Genomic DNA, 19,927 nt, shown 5'->3' with positions numbered 1-19,927 from the left:
GGGTTGCGGAGAGATTGTGAGATTGTGGTTAGGTCTCAGCAGCAAGAGGGAAGTAGAGGTCAGTAACCTGGGCTGAGTTGAGTGGGGGACGGAGGGGGGTGACTCTGGGACGCCAGAGTCACTGTCGAGCCCTCTTGAGGTGTCGTGGGCTAGTCGACGAAACACTGAGGACGGAAGGTGCCCACTTGAAGACCCTAGAGATGTTCCCTACTCCGCTCAATCCAGAGGGTTGTTATGGGGGGACCGCACTGTGGTTGCAGCCGTTGTGTGTGCTGACGCGGTATACACTGTATTAACACCAGACAGAAGATTCACGTCACCAGATGGAAAGAAGCGTAAATGGATGGAGAAGCATAGGTTACTGTAAAGCTACGTCTTAGTTGGTGATTATCTTGGCGAAAGCCGAGTACAAATCAGCATGAAGTTTTAACATCTACTCTCGTGTAATGGAAATCATTAGAGAGCTGACTTATGTTTGACTGAACTGTTTGCTTTATTTCTAATTGTACAGCTTCTTATACCTTTTAGGCTACTTATACTTTTATACTGGATATTATCGAGCATTAAAACTGACATTTAACAAAAAGAGACAGGGTTGTGTAATTTTATTTTATATATTTTAAAATATATAGAATATTTGTATATTTATTTTACTATACATTCTCTTCACTGTATGTACATGTATAATAAAATAAAATGACAAGCCTGTCTCTGTTAAATGTCAGTTTTAATGATCAATAATGTTTCATATTTTTTAAATGAAAACAAAAAGAAGCAGGGTTGTGTTTTATATATCGTGTTGTTATAAATATATGCAGTGAAGATAATCAATGTACGCGTTACCTGAACCACATGGCCATAAATATGTTTACGATTTTTTTTTAATGAAAAGAGGCAGAGTTGTGTTTTATAACATATTTTTGTTTTATTGTTGACGAAAAGAGGCAGAGTTGTACTTTATACCATATTTCGTTTTATTGTTGCCTGAAATATAGCTACATAAAGAGATAACCGGAGTAGCCAGAGCGTGCTGAGTGATGCGATCAAGAATGCCGCGGTTCCGTTTGCAGAATAACCGGACTCGCGCCCTCTCATCCTCGGGAGTTCGTTCTCCTGAGTCAAACTTGGCAAGTCTGAACTACCAAGTTCTACTGAACTACTGAACTATTGAGAAACGGCCAGACTGTGCTCCAAACCGCGTAGCGCTGCGTGTGTGTGTGCCTCATGAAACACAACATTTGTAATTAATAGAACATCCTTTTGCTGTTATGACCAGCTGGAAACGAGATTTATAACCAGACACCTTCTGCTTCTGGCAGCGTTTCTGAGGAATCTTAGCTCATTCCTCATGAGCAATGGCCTCCAGATCAGTAATGTTCTTGGGTTTGCGTGCTGCTACCGCCATCTTCAAATCCCACCAGATATTTTCTATGGTGTTCAAATCAGGTGACTGTGATGGCCACTGTAGATCTTCCAGGACTTCTTCTGCAACCAAGCCTTGGTGGAATTTGAGGTATGATCCAATTGTTCTGTTGGAAGGTCCAATGACGCACAAGCTTCAGCTTCCTCACTGACGGCATGATGTTTTCTTTTAGGATTTCCTGATACTTCGATGAATCCATCTTGCCATCCACACGCTGCAGGTTTCCAGTGCCAGAGGATGTAAAGCAGCCCCAGTGCATCACCGAGCACCCTATGCGTAACTGTAGACAGTGTTCTTTTCAGCATATGCTTCATTCTTCTTCATCCAGACATACCACTGATCCATAGGGCTGAAAAGTTCCAGTTTTGTTTCATTGCTCCACAGAACAGAATACCTAAACTTCTGGGGCTTATTTATATGATTTTGAACAAATTGGAGCCAATTTTTCTTGTGCTTTTGGCTCAGTAGTGGTGTACATCTTGGAGTTCTGGCATGCGTGCAGTATGCGCCTTACAGTGAATATTAAAACCTCAGTGCTTGTTGCCACCAAGTCTTGCTCTAGGTCTTTTGCAGTCACTCGTGGGTTTTTCTGAACCAGCCTTCTCAAAAAAATCTGGTTGCAGCCATTGGTATCTTCCTTTTTCTGCCACGTCCTCGTAACTGCTGTTCCTTTAAAGTAACACTATGTAGTTTTTCAACCTTCATAATATATTTCCAAGACCCTTGTGATGGTATATCGACTAACAATAGGTTAAATGACACGTCTGCCATAGCCTGACGTGGTCTGTATCGCTTTTACTGGCACTATGTGACTTCGGGTTTCGGGTAGTAACCGGAGCACAAACAGAACTACAAAAATCGGCTGCTTTACGGCATACATAGTTGTTCTTCGTTTGTGATGTCTTTCATAAAATCATGCATCATACTCTACCTTGTCTATGGCCATTGTTAATTCCAAAGCCGGTGCTGGATAAACAGCGAGCGTGCGCGTGCGACAGTAGCCTGCGGTAGGCTAAATTACACTCAACAAACCGAGCCAGTTCAGATATTTCATGTGTTCTAGCTCAAGCACACCTGGTGCAACTAATGAAGCCCTTGAATAGTTCAATGAATAGCCCTTGAATAGCACCTTTAGACGACACCTGTTTTGCAGATTTTTACTTTTGTGAGTGATTCTATATAGGGGGTTGAATAATTTGTAGACTGCAGAAGTCATTAAAAGTTGCATTTTCAGGGTATGTTTACACGACAACGATATGCTTAAAACTGAGAAGTTTTTCCTTTGAGTTTTCTGCGTACAGACGACACCAATCTCAAAATGGTCTCCATTCACACGGATTAGCAAAAACGACTAAAAACGCTATATTCTGCTGCCAGGCCATTAGATGGTGACGAAACACTGTAGACTGAACACGTAATACGCCTGAGCATGACGTCATTATCTTCAGAGATTTGTGTTTTTGCTGTTTACACTGTTTACAAGTTTGCTTGTGGAAAAGTTTTTAGTTTTTAGTTGAAAACAGTATCATGTAAAGGAGTAGGTGGATTTGTATCATTATAGGGTGGTTGTGTACAATGTTCTAACACCATGTAAAATTGAATTTGGCATAATAGTTCCCCTTTAACGTGTCCTTGCTGGTATTAAAAATCTTACTGACCCCAAAATTTAGAATGGCAGTGTACATTTATAAAAATGTAGATACAAGAATATAAAACATTATGCGTATTAACAGTTACAGAGACATTGAATCGGTGTCAAACACTGGATTTATTGAAGATTAGTAGATAGTAGTTTTGTTTTTGTATTTTTTATTTGTATTTGTATGAAAACGCCTATATGTCACACCAGATGTCTAATATCATGTACTTTTACAAATTGAAATGGAATTCATAAATATAAAGGCTTAATCTATCTAGGCAGAGCATTATCTACTAGAGAATAAATCTAAAAAGGTGCCTCTGTGGTTACTATCTATACACTCAGGTTCATGAAATGAGGTCGGATTAGTTTATGCATTATTAAATACACTCAAGATAAAGGCCAGGCTATGGATCACTTTACAGCCATATGGAAACAAACCCACTGCTAATTCCAGCAGATCCATTTGAAGCCATTATTAATGGTGCATTAGTGCAGAGTGCCGAATTAAAATGGTTTGCTGGCTGTAGAGGGCTTTTTATGGAAATACTAGAAATACGATATGCTAATCGACCGCTCATTCACTGCTGATTTGAAGCGGAAAAGGTGTTTCTATCTTAGAAGCGACAGCTCTTGCTTCGACGTGATATTTAAATCACAGAAGTTGTATGGCTGTAAATGATGCGAGTGCTTTGAGAGGAGCAGAGAAAGGCGATCATTAAATGCCCGATCAGATAAAGGCCAGTAATTTCCTCCAATTACCAACCCAATCAACACCATCAGGGGTAAAATAACTGCATCAATATCCATGAGTATGGGTGGTTTATTTACAAAGGAGGAATTGAGCCCCTCGATTGGACGATAAAACGTGCAACAGAAATATACACAGCATACAAATTTCTGTACTATGACCAAAATTTGCACAATATACCGAAGTTTGCTTTGCAACTTCCAACAATGCAATGCTATGGACACATGGAAATTACAACAAAGGACATGGAAGACATAGATGCAGTGTTTGGAATAGCATACTAAAATGTTGACAGTATATACTTACTGCACAGATTTGGATGCCTGAGACCTGAACTTGGTAAACTCTCCTGGTGCAGTCCACTCAGATCCCAGCTGAAACAGAGCAAACCCACAATATTTCTTGATTATAAATGTTGTAATGTAATTACAGTGCAATTAATGTCGGGTGGGATATTACAGTGGGCGGGGGGGATTTTTGGGGTCTCTTAATCAAAAGTGCCCCTCTCAACAATTATCCACAATAATATTATTGTAAAAAAACAATCGCTGCCTATTTGTCATGTATAATACACCAACCAATCATTATGTGGCACAACAAGCTCAAATTTCATTGCGCAATATGAAGTGGAAGGTTATTTACTGTTCTTATTCATGAATCAGAAACCGTCTGTCTGTCTATCTATCGGTTATCTCACCATGACTGGGCGGGCAATGTTTCTAAACAATGAATATATGTGTAAATGTGGGCGGTAATTCAAATGACAATCACAAATAAGAATGTGCACAATAAATAAATATATATAACCATTCAAAAGTATGGGGTAAGAATCTTTTTGTAAATTTGTTTATATATTTATTCAGCAAGGACACATTAAATTGAAAAGACTTACAATGTTACTGTTTCATTATAAATGTTGTTCTTTGGAACTTTCAGTTTTACCACTGATAATTAAAAGCAATGTTTCTTTAGCAGCAAATCATCATATTAGAATGATTTATGTTGGATTGACACTGAAGAATGGATAAATGTTTCTGAAAAAGATCACAGGAATAAATAACTTTTTAAAATACATTCAAATGGAAAACACAAAAATTCAGTAATCAGTACAATAAATACTGTGATATTGTAAAAAAAGAAAAAAGAAAAAAAGATTTTTCCAAATACATCTTACCAACCCAAACCTTTGAACACTAGTGCTTATTTTAGTCGTACACCATTTTCAAAGTTTTTGTGGAATTGAACCACATGACAATTCACAGCGTGGCCGAATCTTGCCTTGTCATAAAAAGGTCAAAATATCTGTTATTTTAAGAGACTTATTGACCCAGACACCAAGTGTCTGCAGGGGTCCTCTCTGTGACATCATGTCCTGTTCTTTTTTTTGCTTTTAAATACACCAAAGGTAAATTTTGCCAAATTTTTCAATAAATGCTCTAATTTGGATATGAAAGAAGTTTTTTATTCTGATTTTATAGTATAATGAAGCCTTTCATCTTGAAATATCAAGGACATTATGAATCCTCATAATATGACCCCTTTAAAACACTTAAAGAGGTTTGTGTTTTCCTCCAATAAACCTTAATAATAACCCTTCTCGCAATCATAATGTTTTTATATAATCCAAAACATCCCTCTGTTGAACCGCAGGGCAACTGCAGCGATTTCCACACCAACCCTCAGTAACTAATGAGTGCTCTTAGAGCAGTGATCCAGAATGAAATCCTCCATCTCTCCATCCCAGCATGCCTCTCTTTAATTGTCATGTGTGGCATCTCTCTCGCTCTCAATGCTTCTGTTCACATCGCACGTCGATGTAATGAATCATAATGCCTCCTGGATCATCCAGGATCCCTGCTGCCCTCAAATACGACTTTCATTCATTCATCACACACACACACACACACACACACACACACACACACACACACACACACACACACACACACACACACACACACACACACACACACACACACACACACACACAACACACACACGCACCCACACAGATACACACACAAGCCAACCAAAAAAAGTCCCGCTGCAGATTCTCCCACACTTGCCCCTCTTTTTGCCAAAAGGAATGCGTTTACTTTCGCACACACCTTGCGTGGCCATCAGGATCAACACACACGTGTGACTCAGCCAATGCTAATTGCCTCCGCTGCCAAACACAACTTGGTCTCTCACGGGTATTAGAGGACAAAGATGCGTTGTGTATTTGCATGTGTGTGTGTGAGTGTGTGTGTGTGTGTGTGTGTGTGTGTGTACATCTGCCTTCAGAGGCGAAAGCTACAGTATTTTTCCACTTGAAGGTGACTACAGGAAAATCTTTCAAATGCGAGGGGAAGAGAAAACATTGGTGGAAATGTTTTACTAACACACTTGATAGCAACAGTTCTTTTAAGTTTAATAAAAATCACAGCTTTTTTAAAAAGAAATACACTTTAGCATGAACAAGTACTTATTATGGAAATAATCTACTTTAAAATGATACACTTAAAGTGAAAATGAAGCTCATGTAGCTGGAACCTTTCTATTTACACAGATCTTTTTGCTAGGTGCTAATGCTACATCTTTTGCTTCAGTGCTTTGTTTTGCCGTTTATAATTGCTAAGTGTTCTTGGTTGCTGGTGTTTTTTAGGTGTCTGCTTGTGAGCCCACTCATGGCCTCCACATATGGATGGATTCCTTCTTTCAAAGCTTATGGGATTTTGTTTGCTTATTTTATAGTCCACCAGGTAAAATGGGTAGTTCACCCAAAAAACTAAAATTCTGTCATCATTTAGTCACCCTCATGTCGTTCCAAACATGTATGTCTTACTGTTAGATATATTTAAGATGTATTTTTTTATAAATGTTTCACTCGTTTGGAACCCACTGGCTTTCACTGTGTAAAAACAAAACAAAAAAACATGCGTTTATGTTCTCTCTTTCCCTGTCAGCTTTTTTTTAAAGTTCCCAGCCAGTACCAGTACTTTTGATCCTTTTCACAAAACTTTCATGGCTACCAGAATATTTGCTTGTATGCATATCTGAAAATGCAAAAATAAAAAGAAAGAACAGAGACTGCTTTAAAAAAATACCTTTTTTTAATTCTAGCTTCATTCATTCTTTTTATTAACACTTTAATGTTGGGAAGTTTCATAAAGAAAATCGTGTTTCTGTCAAAGGCTACGTCCAGATTGGATTCAGAACTATGATCAATACATACTGTTGATGGAGAAGATTGAGTCCATCAACACACCTGAAGCTTCTCAGTCCTATACCTCTTCATGGGTTCATCGTTTCATTAGGCAGTTTTAAATTTTAAATAGAAAAGATTATAAACAGGACATGCAAATTTGAAAAGTAACTGCAAGTTGCATAGCAACATGGTAATCATTGTAAAACTAAAGTGAAACAACATATTTTACTAAATAGATAGCAATGGCACACACAACTAAAAAAGTAGTAAACTACTTAAGTTTTCAACAAATAAAAACAAACACATTCTGTGAGACATGCATTAAAATATGGCACATCAACTAGTGTTACACTACGCCTGATGGTAGCGACAATCCATCACAAGACAAACAAGAACCAATGCTTTCGTTGTTGCTAACTTGCCGTGATGCATTATATTCCATTGTTTGTTTTTTACAGCATGTCCTAACCAGAAGCAATGCGATAACATTCTAGCCACAAGAAATGTGTCTGTCCACAACAGATGCATATCAGCCAATCAGAAGAGTGTGTGGGCGGAGCTCTGTCTGCAAGCGCACTGCTGTCTCGCACTCACAGCAAAATCATAATCAAATCACAAAAATTAAACCATTTCATCACTATTCAAAATTCATAATCAGGGTACGTTTACTCAAGAAAGACATACCAAAAACAGACATTATTTTCCTTTGCTTTTATCGCGTACAGACGACAACGTTGTCAAAACGATCCCGTTGAAATGGATCCGCGAAAACGACTAAAAACGATGTATTCTGCTATCAGGCCAGTAGATTGCGATGTCACTGTAAAGAAACAATAGGCGCCTATAGACTGAACACCTAACACGCATGACGTCACCGTTTTTCACAAATTCACATTTTTGTTGTAAACATGGAGATGTTAACAGTATTGCTTAAAAAAGAATCCACTTTGAAACCCGTTTTCAAATGTTTGTTTTCAGGCCCCCAAAACTCCGTTGTTGTGTAAATCAACAGATAAAATGCATAAAAAGTTTTCCGTTTTCAGTTGAAAGCGGTGTCGTGTAAACGGCCCCTCACTGACTAATTCAAGCTTTGTCCCGAGATACACTTGTTTGTTTACATAGAGTTCACAGTTTCGTTCTTGTTTTAAGTTATTTTCAATATTTGAGGTCAATTATAGCTATTAAAGTCACACAAAATGATACTCGAATTACAAATTAATTAAAAATCAAGCTGTCGCAGGAACAGAAACCGTTCCAGAAATAGAATCAACTGTTGCGTATCATGATAGCGGCACGTTTCAGGGCACGTGAAAGCGAGGGGAAGATTTCCAGTTTACTACTTAAATATCAATCTCTTTCACACAAAAAAGCTATTGTTTAACTTCAAAAGATTTAGTTTTTGACATTTCTCTAGGCTGACAGCTCTTCGCCCCTTGTAAGATATTTAGCATTTTGGGCATGGTATAAGAAAAATAAGTTGCACCGATTTGAAAACAACGTGAAGGTGAGTAAAAGATGACAGAATTTCATTTTTTGAGTGAACTATTCGTTGAAGTTCTCTCTGTAATACAATTTGTCTAGTCAATGGAAGTGCGCCGGATAACTTGACAACGCTATTTTTCATCTTTCAGAGATGTCTATGGTATTTCTACTGGTATTTCTCTCTTTTATACTATTCCATCTATTTTTGAGCCATGTGAACTTTCCCCAAACAAAGAATTACATTGAAGAAACTCATTTTGTCTATCTGCGACCCTGGAGTATTGAATAGATGGAATGGGGGCAAATAGAGAAAATACGGGAGCAATGGAGTCACACTGCTATTAAACTGACGGCAGATATCGCACTTTCTTCTTTGTGTCTTTCTTCACTCTCAGCTCTTTTGTTCCCACTTCTTACTCTACTTGTCAAGTAGTCGCCTCAAAATCTTCGCTAAATGACCTTTCTGCCTCATTCAGACGAATCTCTTTTGAGTGTCTATATTTCAGTCCACAGAAACAAGGTGCTCCTCTGTTTCTCCAGCTTGGATGGATTTCCCCATCTACAGGTGCGACTGGAAAAGGTCTATCGCGTCTGTAAAGAGTCACTCGGAATTCCGGACATGTTGTGATTCTTTTTTTTAGACAAAGAGACGCCTTTCAATCGATTCACGCATCTCTGTGACAGGGAATCAAGTCTCCGGCTGGCATGTGTGAGCGCCAATTCCCATCTGAGCCAGACGTAATTGATACACCAGTAAGCCACACACTCCCTGTAAACTCTCACAGGCTTCTGGCTAAGGCACTAATTGTGTTTTACAAAGCCAACGCTCCCTCACATCGTACAAATCTACACTTCTAAGCACCAAGAGCACTGGGGGAATAAATCTAAATCTAAATGAAATCTACCATGCAGGAACAGCAAGGCCTTCTGTTGGAGGAAATAGTCACCACTGCTCACAATGACACAATGACTGCCGGTCAATGAACAATGAAGGGAGTGTTGATTGATATTTACACTTTAAAGTCTATAAAATTGAATACAGATTCTTTGGCAAGTATGATATGCACAATAGGAATGTGCCCGAAGCCGAATACCTTATTTTGGAAATGCACAGAAAATGAATATCCCCTCCCCTAAAGGGACAAGGTTTAGGATTGCTGCGGTAGTAATTTTTCAAAACGATTTCAATACCACGGATATTGATAGCGGCTCCCTAATGCCTGCAAATTATATACAATATAATTACCAAAATATATAATTGCAAAACAATGCAAAAGCATAGAAATATATATTTTTTAAATTTCCTTTTCGAATAATGTATTCAGCTTTGGGCACATCCCTAATACACAGCATAATATGCAATATATATTTATTTATATAAGTAAAATACTTAGATAATAAAATATAAGAAGAAGAATTTTATTATAATTATAAAATTCTTATAATATAATTGATATACAATTTATTCAAGTAATTAAATTTAATGTAATAAATATATAATAATATATATAGTTATATTAAATATTTATATATACATATAATTACTTGAACAATTTGTATAGGAAAATTGTTATAATTGTAACAAATTTTTTTAAAAAGTATATACAAATCCTATATATATATATATATATATATATATATATATATATATATATATATATATATATATATATATATATATATATATATATATATATATAAGTATAAATCGAAAACATATATCCAGTATGTAATATATATATATATATATATATATATATATACATACATACACACACACATATACATATAATTACTTGAACAATTTGTATAGCAAAAAATTATATAGGTATAAAAAACAAGGTATAAAAGTATATATAAATCCAGTATATATATATATATATATATATATATATATATATATATATATATATATCTATCCAGTATGTATATATACATATACACACACACACACACATATATATATACACACAATATTAAATCTCTTACCTTTCCCACGTAGGCCAGCAGACGTGCATTGAGAGGACTTTCATCTGAACTCAACCAGAACTCTGAGTTATCATCAGAAGAAACTGCAAACTGAAAATCACCTGGACAAATGAGAGCGACGGACAGTGTGAGCGACAGGTAACAACACTGCTTCTTATAAATGTAGTATACACTTCTTTGATAACGCTGTGAATGTGATTGTGGTCGAATGTCTCCTGATTTACATTCTTTATCTCCATGAAAAATATCTAAAAGCAATTTTTACTTTTAATACAAAAAAGCATTTACCATCCTTGTAAGGTAGAATGTATCCAAATATTCTCAGGCCGTAGTTCTTCCATTTTGGAGCCACAGCCAACTTCTTCACTGTAGTTCTCGTCTGGAGGGATGAAATGTTTGAATATGAAATTAGTATGTAAAATAACATTGTGGTGGGGTTAGTGAAGAAAGACATATGATCTGATGATCTTTACAATGGAACTGAATCAACATTTCAGCTGAACAATGACAGTTTTCTTTTTAGAGCTGCTTTACAGCCAAAATGAACTTGCATCATTGAATCATTTTACTGTCATCACTATAAAGTGTTATATAAATAAAGGTGGCTTTACAGTTTAAGATGGATTTTCATCTATTTTCATATTTTAACCCTGTGTCTGGGACAAGAATAAAATAATTGAAAAAAGCAAATATGAATAATTAAGACATGACTAAAAGGTTACATGTCAGGTTTAATGCCATCACCATCAAAAAATGAAAATATATAAAATAATAATAGTAATAATTCCTATAGTTGTCAAAAATCAATCACTGAGAGATAATGGTGTTAATTTATGTTCTGTTGTATTTCAAAATAAAATGCCTGTGTGAGTTTTGAAGCCACTCCTGCTGTGTCTATTCAGTCTCACCCTGCCATAAACACTGAACACACACACACACATCACAGTGTGTGTGAGACTACAATCTCCGCTATCTGTCATCTGTTTACAAAATCACAAAGACAGAAAGATGGAGATCAAGAAACAGAGGAACAGAGAGAAGGATTTCCAGAGCAGAGAGAAACTATTTTCACAGTACGCGTCTGTGTGTGCTTTTACTTTTCAGTGGGATCTGTCACACTTTTCTGTCTGGGATCTATAAAAATAGGCCGGCCAAAAAAAGACCAAAAAAATAAATAAATCACAAGGTAAAAAGTTGAGGAGGTGGGAGGACTGTGTAGGGGGTCTGAACTAAACAGAATTCACAATAACAGTTCAGGAGAAGCGTACTTTATAATTCCACCCGTTACAACCTGTAGGAGTTCAGTCAATTAAATGAAACCACACACATGGTGAGAGAAGGGTTGAGATTTTCAGACACACCTTCAAAATCCAGATCATAATCAACAAAAAGGTGGTTCTTGATCAATTAAAGAAATAATTCAGAATAATAGAAATGGACATAAAATATTAAAATATTATTATTAAAATCAAATAAATAAATAAATACATTCAAACATAAACAAATACATAGTAAGTAAATAGTGACAGAATTGGCATATGGCAATGTGATACCAAAACAAATCAGAATATTTAAAAAAAAATCAAACAACATGACTGACTGACTGAATGAATAATAAATGATGAGAGAATAGTGATATGTCTAGGTGATACCAAAATAAAAATAATCAAATAATAATAATAAGTCCATAATTAATTGATTATCAATGAATTATCAAAACTATCATTTATAATCTCATAACTTCTAAACCAACAGTTAACTTGTATATTTTACTTGTACTAAACAAATACATTTACACTTGAAGCATTTACATTTACAACACACCAAAAATTAAAATTCTCTCATCAAGTTGTTCCCAACTGTATGAATTTCTTTCTTCTGCTGAACACAAAGGAAGATATTTTGAAGAATGTCAGTAACCAAACAGTTGCTGGTCCCCATTGATTTCCATAGTATGTTTTTTTTTCTATACTATGGAAGTCAATGGGAACCAGCAGCTGTCTGGTTACTGACATTCTTCAAAATATCTTCCTTTCAACAGAAGAAAGATCTTCTTGCAGGTTTAGAACAATTTGACGGTGAGTAAATGATGACATTATTTTCTTTTTTGGGGTGAACTGTCCCTTTAAAGATCCAATGAAACAGATCAACAAGCACAGTTTTATTACTTGCATACATTTATTTACTGTGAACATTTGCTATTTGGGGTGGGGCATATCGAAGGCCTCATTCATTTTTAATAACAGCCAATAGATTTTAATCACATCACAGCCAAGCCATGTAACCTGATTTGCAACTTACTAAAGCAGCTGGTATTGGGGGAGGGGCATTTGTGTTTAGAGAGCATTTGATTGGACAGAAATGTGGACACACCCTGGAGTGCAAGATTAGTCATCAAGATAGATGTACATTTTAAACACATTTTTGTCCACTAAAATATGTTTTAGATTGCATTTGTCTGTAGAACTCGAAAAATCTAATAACACTGAAGCTCTCTTCTACGAAAGAGAAATGGATTTTCCAACTGAGCGAAACATACTGACAAGTTCTTCTAAAGAGCAAATTCCTCCCAACGATCACATAGCTGCATGTTTACCCAGCTTTCTGCTAATATTTACGTTCCACCGTTTCAGTTACGCTTCACTCGGCTCCCCATGCAAATTCATGGCCGCTGTAGAGCGAGACGTGGGCTGGTGTTTTAAAATGCCTATCTGACCAAACACAACACTGTCACATTACTCGTAAACTCAATTATGTTTTTCTCATATCATCACGACAGCCGCCGTTTAAACCAAAACAACATGCTTTCAAATATCCCTACTGAAGTTTATCATACCAATGACTGTATATAGGTGCATCATATCCCTGTTTTAGGAATATGTCCCCCTTTTGTAGCATTAATCTTTTTCTAGTTTGCTCTACATACTCAATCATAACAGTATGCTCCATCTCATAAATCTTACAAGCTAAACAGATACTCAATAATTAACGTGTTGATATTAATAATTAACTCAGTCATCTAAAAACAAATTGTCCTCTTTAAAGCTAAAAACTGGCCACGGGGACAATCAATAGAGTACAAACTGTTTCAACATTGGAATTAAAGATTCATTGTTTAAATATCTCATCGCAGCTATACTATATATATCAGTAATTCACAGAAACCATCATTATGCACAATTTCCAGAATAGATAAGCACAGCAACTGATGCATTTGTCTTTAAGTCCCCCTGTGGTAAAAACGTCTCGGTTACGTATGTAACCCTAGTTCCCTGATAGGGAACGAGACGCTGCGTCAAACGCTGCGGGAACGCCCCTGCGTTGTGCGTCATGAAGCACGTATGGAATCAGCCCAATGGAGAGATGAAACGTCATAGGCGGGTGACGTCATCGACCAGGAAACTATAAAGCACCCCAAAAACACAAGCGCATTAGCTTCTGATAGGCTTGAAGGAAGCGCTAACGGGAGTGCCGGGAGTATGGCGGAGCGACGCAGCGTCTCGTTCCCTATCAGGGAACTAGGGTTACATACGTAACCGAGACGTTCCCTTTCAAGGGAACTTCGAGCTGCGTCAAACGCTGCGGGAACGCGAATACCCACGTCGCCATAGGACCAAATGACCGTCATGTGAGACTAGCGCACAGAGGACGAGAGCACCTGTGCCCCAGGGGTAGAGCTTAAGTCTAGGTCATAGAACTTAATAAAAGTATGCGGTGAAGACCATCCAGCCGCATCACAAACATCACTCAGGGAAACCCCCGACAAAAGAGCTTTAGAAGCAGCCATACTCCTGGTAGAGTGAGCTCGGACAACCAAAGGTGAAGGCTGGCCAGCCGACTCATAAGCAAGTGAGATAGCCTCAACCACCCACTTGCTCATTCTCTGTTTAGACGCCGGACACCCTTTCCTGGGTGGCCCGAAACATACAAAAAGTTGTTCTGATTTCCTCCACAGGGCAGCTCTGTGGACATAAGCGTCTAATGCCCTAACAGGGCAGAGTGAATTAAGTTTCTCCTGGTCCGATGACATAAATGGAGGAGGACAGAAAGCCTGCAGAACCGTAGGTCTAACAATATTAGTAGGAACCTTAGGAACGTAACCTGGTCTAGGATGCAGAAAAGCTTTAACCATGCCAGGTGCAAATTCCAGGCACGAGGGTGAAACCGACAGAGCCTGCAAATCTCCGATTCTTTTTAGTGAAGAGATAGCAAGCAAAAAGATAGTCTTAAAAGTGAGAAACTTCTCGGGAACTTCTTCGATAGGTTCAAAAGGAGCTAGGGAAAGACCTTCTAATACAATGGCCAGATCCCAAGTCGGCACCCTCGTACGAACTGCTGGCCTCAGCCTCAAAGTGCCACGGAGGAAACGAGTTATAAGCGGGTGTCTCCCAAGAGAAACTCCACTGAAAGGGACGTGGTAAGCAGCTAGTGCCGCCACATACACCTTTAGTGTGGAGGGGGATAACCCTGTGGAGAAGCGCTCCTGCAGGAATTCCAGCACTGCACCCACTGGGCAGTTAACTGGGTCCTGCAGGTGTTCTCCACACCAAGAAGTGAAAAGTTTCCACTTCAAGGCATAAAGCTTCCTCGTGGATGGAGCTCTGGAGTTAAGAATGGTCTCAACAACCTCGGTTGAGAGACCGGAGTCTATGAGCTGGGCCCCCTCAGAGGCCAAGCCCACAGTTTCCACAATTCTGGGCGGGGGTGAAGTATCGTGCCCCCCGCCTGGGAGAGTAGATCCCTCCTGACCGGGAGCTCCAAAGGAGAACCGTCCAGGAGAGAAATCAGGTCCGCAAACCATACTCGGGCCGGCCAGAACGGGGCTACTAGTAGTAGACTGACCCCGTCCCGGCGGACCCTCTCCAGAACTCCTGGTAACAGAGCAATCGGGGGAAAGGCGTACAGACGTGACCTCGGCCACGGCTGCACCATAGCATCCAACCCCAGGGGGGCTGGAAGAGTGATGGAGAACCACCGATGACAATGAGTGGTCTCCTTGGAAGCGAATAGGTCCACCTCGGCGCGACCGAAACTCAACCAAAGGAGCTCCACCACCTCGGGGTGGAGTCTCCATTCCCCTGGCCTCGGCCCCTGCCTCGACAGGGAGTCTGCTACCACATTCAAATACCCAGGGAGATACATTGCTCTCAGAGATAGTAGCTTCCCTTGGGACCACAGGAGGATCTGACGGGCCAACTTGTAAAGCCGGCGAGACCGCAGGCCCCCCTGATGATTTATATAAGAGACCACCGACGTGTTGTCTGATTGAACTAACACATGATGGCCTCTCAGGTCTGTTAGGAAGTGTTTCAGAGCCTGAAACACAGCCAACATCTCTAGACAATTTATGTGCCACGAAAGATGATGATCCTGCCACAGACCTTGGGCTGGGCGACCACTCATGACCGCCCCCCACCCTGTGAGGGAAGCATCCGTCGTTAGCGTTATGCGACGACAAAGAGCCCCCAGCACAGGACCTTTGGATAGGAACCAAGTTTCTCTCCACATGACCAGAGCACGAAGGCAGCGCCGCGTGACTTTGAACGTGCGGAGCGGATTTCCCCTCGGGGAGAATCCCTTGGTCCTGAGCCACCACTGTAGCGGTCTCATGTACAACAGGCCGCAAGGTATAACGTTGGACGCTGCTGCCATCAGACCCAACAGTCTCTGAAACTGCTTGACAGTGAGTAGCTGGCCTAGCTTCACTTGTTTCACAGCTGAGAGAATCGAAGCGATGCAGGTCGGAGAGAGTCGCGCCCGCATCGATACCGAATCCCAAACGACACCCAGAAAAGTGGTCTTCTGGGAAGGAGATAATACACTTTTCTTTGCGTTCAGCCTCAACCCCAACTTTCTGATATGAGCGAGGACGACATCTCGATGCCGAACCGCCATCTGCTCGGTCTGAGCTAAAATCAACCAATCGTCGATGTAATTGAGAATACGAATGCCCTGAAGCCTCAGAGGCACTAGTGCTGCATCCATGCATTTCGTGAAAGTGCGGGGAGATAAAGCTAGGCCAAACGGAAGAACCCTGTACTGGTACGCCTCGCCCCCGAAGGCGAACCTCAGGAACTTCCTGTGTTGTGGAAGGATGGACACATGGAAGTATGCGTCCTTCAGATCTATCGTGACAAACCAGTCCTCGGACCTGATTTGAGACACGATCTGCTTGATAGTGAGCATCTTGAATTTTAGCTTCCCTACCGAGCGATTCAATATGCGCAGGTCTAAAATTGGACGCAACCCCCCATCCTTCTTTGGAACGATGAAATATCGGCTGTAATAACCTGACCCCAAACTGGGAGGAGGAACCCGTTCTATAGCCTCTTTTTGAAGGAGCGTTTTCACCTCTTGTTCCAATACCAGAGCCTGCTCGGGGCCCACCACTGTGTGCAGAACCCCTCTGAATTTTGGTGGACGACACCTGAACTGGATAGCATAACCCTTTTCTACTGTCTGCAGGACCCAATGAGATATTTTTGGAAGGCTTTTCCACTCTGCCAGAAATTCTACTAAGGGTACCAGCCTCTCGAGACTGGCCTCTGGTGTAACTTGAGCAGCAGACGCAGCGCCCTGTAACGGCGCACCGGCAGGGAACAACTGGTCTGACCGCTCTGAGACCCTCCTCAGAGGGAGCGAGCGTCCCTCGGGAAAGCGCTCGCTGGGATCGTCTGTGCCCCGGCATAAAGGCGGGGTTGGCAGAACGAGCCCCTGAGGGCACCGAGGAGGAATGGGCACCGTAAAAAGAGGTGAACACCTTTCCGCCTCGGTGGGGACCACCCTCAGCATCCTGAACGGCTTGGCGTCAGGACTTCTTCTTAGCCGAAGCCTTCTTAGCCAATATAACTGTCCTCAGATCAGTTCTACTGGGAGAAGGCTTCGGCTGAGAGTGTCGCGGCTGAGCCCACTGTCCAGCAGGGGGAGCACGAGACGCGACACTCTGCCTCTGCTGCGCTCTATGTGATGAGCTCGAAGACGGCCGGGGCTGCTCCCGCCCAGCAGCCCCAGGGACATGAACTTTAAGGGGAAGAAACTTTTTAAAAGCTGCAGTTTGTTTCTTTTCTTCTTGGAATTTATCGATAACTGAATTCACAGCATCACCAAACAACCCCATGGGAGAAAGAGGAGCATCTAAAAGAAAAGCTTTTTCTCTCTCTTTAATATTAGTCTGATTTAACCACAAATGTCTTTCTGCGGCCACCAGAGCTGCCATAGAACGACCCATTAATTTGGCCGATTCTCTGGTGGCACGCAGGGATAAATCAGCAGCCTGACGCAGTTCGCGAACTACGTCAGTACTGACCTCCTCACTCTCACTCATGTCCCTTAGCAGATCAGCCTGGTATGCCTGCAAGATTGACATAGTATGCAGACATGACGCAGCCTGACCTGCTGCCGAATATGCTTTACCCACCAAAGCCGAAGTGTTTCTTAAAGGCTTGGTGGGTAATGCCGGTGCCTTAAAAGATGATGCTGCTTCGGGGGAGAGATGTCTCGCAAGCGTCTCTTCCGCACGAGGCAAAGCACCATAACCATGAGCCTTGGCTCCCATAATATTAGCGTATGTTGAAGTCTGGGGACTAAACACTCTATATGACATCGGTTTTCTCCATGATTTCGACACCTCGGTGTGGAGATCATGGAAAAACGGCAGGCACCGGCGTGGAGGCTGCACACGTGACGGCAAAAATCTCTCATCCAACTTTGATTTAGAAACAGACTCCTGTCTAGTCACTGGCCATTCAATATTAAGTTTTTCAACAGCTCTTGTTAACACCTCCATAAGCTCATCACTCTCAGGAGTGTGGGGTGGCGAATCCTCCACATCTCCCTCAACACTAACAACATCAAGTTCCTCAGAACTGGATAGCTGCAGCATTGGTGCCTCAGCCCGAGCGGAAGAAACCGCAGCGCGTGCTTCCGAACCCGGGACTGAGGCACTGGATCTCACAGGTGAAGGGAGAGATAAGGCAGAGCCCGTCTCAAACCCCGCTGTGAGATCCATCTGCGATCCCCACGATAAGCGCCGCCGCTCTGCCTCGGCAGAAGCGGGACCCGAACCGCGGGGAGCGCGCACCGAACCGCTCTCCTCAAAGAGCGATCGGCGGGAGCGGAGCGTCCTTAACGGCAAACGCTCGCAATGCTCACAGTCTGCTCCCTCGAGAGCAAACTGGGCATGCTGAACTCCCAAACAAACAACACAAAGATCATGTGTATCCCCGCTCGTTAAATAACGCGAGCAGGGAGGAACACACTTTCTAAACTGCTGTTCGTCCGCCATAATCTCTCAATATATATATATATAGGGATAAATTGTTTGTGTGGTGCAGGGTATGTAAGACAGACAATATCACACAGGGACAGATTCACATGTAGCGCGACTGAAAGCACAGAAGCTAATGCGCTTGTGTTTTTGGGGTGCTTTATAGTTTCCTGGTCGATGACGTCACCCGCCTATGACGTTTCATCTCTCCATTGGGCTGATTCCATACGTGCTTCATGACGCACAACGCAGGGGCGTTCCCGCAGCGTTTGACGCAGCTCGAAGTTCCCTTGAAAGGGAACCAAGCTTTTAATGTTGTTTATATGTCTATGTGTTGTTTTTAATATGCTTTATGATAAACCATGAGCAAATTCATAAGTCAACACCATTGCTGAGTATTTTCAGATTATTTTTAAAACTGCAGAACCAAAGACGGTTTGAAATCGCTGGTGTTTCTGACGTCACAAACTACCTTGTAAACAATCAGGTCAACGAGTGATCGTCAACGAATGGATCTCTGAGCTGGTGTGAGTGAGTAGAGGCGGGGCTCATTTGCATATTCATAGGACCACGTATACTAAATGAGGCAAGGATGTAGAATTACATTTAAGCTATTTGAAAAATGTGACATGAAAAAAAGTTTAAATATTTAATTTTGGTGATCAAAGATGAGTTTTAAGAGGTAAAATGATTGACTACAGGGGGACTTTAAAATATGTTCCCTCTGTTTCCCCCTATAAACTCTCTTGAGATGGGAGTTTGAGTTATAGCCGCTCCAGGACAATAGACAAACCAATTTCATCTACCCTCACCCAAGAATACATGAATATGTGATCTGGTCTATGGGAGTTTTGAAGTATGAAAGACATATACATGAACACATTCTTGAGAAAATAACAAAAAGACAAATCCAAGTGTTCAAACGTCTGAGACCTTCATGTAAACCTGGAAGTTTTGGGATTTTTTTAGAATGTACAATAAATAAATAAAAAAGTAAGATTCTGCATTATATTTAGTAATTGTGACATTGATCATGTGACTTTTTTGTCAGATCAGATGTTATTTCTTTTGAAGCACAAGAAACTCTTCGGATCATTTAAAAATAACATAATCGTTTCGTTCATTTTAGTTAGCTCGTTACAGCAAAAGAGGGACAAAAAACAACATTATTTTTTATTCGCTCAAAT

General features: G+C 40.5%; 1 protein-coding gene across 3 annotated transcripts in view; it reads right to left on the bottom strand.

Moving 5' to 3' along the window:
* The window catches only part of b4galnt4a (beta-1,4-N-acetyl-galactosaminyl transferase 4a), a 225,297-nt gene that overhangs the window by 70,441 nt on the left and 134,929 nt on the right, over window positions 1-19,927 (bottom strand). For all 3 annotated transcript variants that reach the window (XM_077211313.1, XM_077211314.1, XM_077211315.1), the window contains exons 5-7: window positions 10,763-10,853; window positions 10,475-10,575; window positions 4,120-4,187 (exon numbers count right to left, since the gene is read on the bottom strand). In XM_077211313.1, the coding sequence (XP_077067428.1) occupies window positions 4,120-4,187; window positions 10,475-10,575; window positions 10,763-10,853 (260 nt within the window). The remainder of the gene's footprint in view (window positions 1-4,119; window positions 4,188-10,474; window positions 10,576-10,762; window positions 10,854-19,927) is intronic.

The sequence above is a fragment of the Siphateles boraxobius genome, unplaced genomic scaffold (assembly GCF_051911475.1).
Source record: "Siphateles boraxobius isolate OS27281-9 unplaced genomic scaffold, OSU_SipBor_1 65, whole genome shotgun sequence".
NCBI lineage: Eukaryota > Metazoa > Chordata > Actinopteri > Cypriniformes > Leuciscidae > Siphateles > Siphateles boraxobius.
The sequence above is the reverse complement of the archived record's forward strand: the minus strand, read 5'-3'. Positions and strand labels throughout refer to the sequence as shown.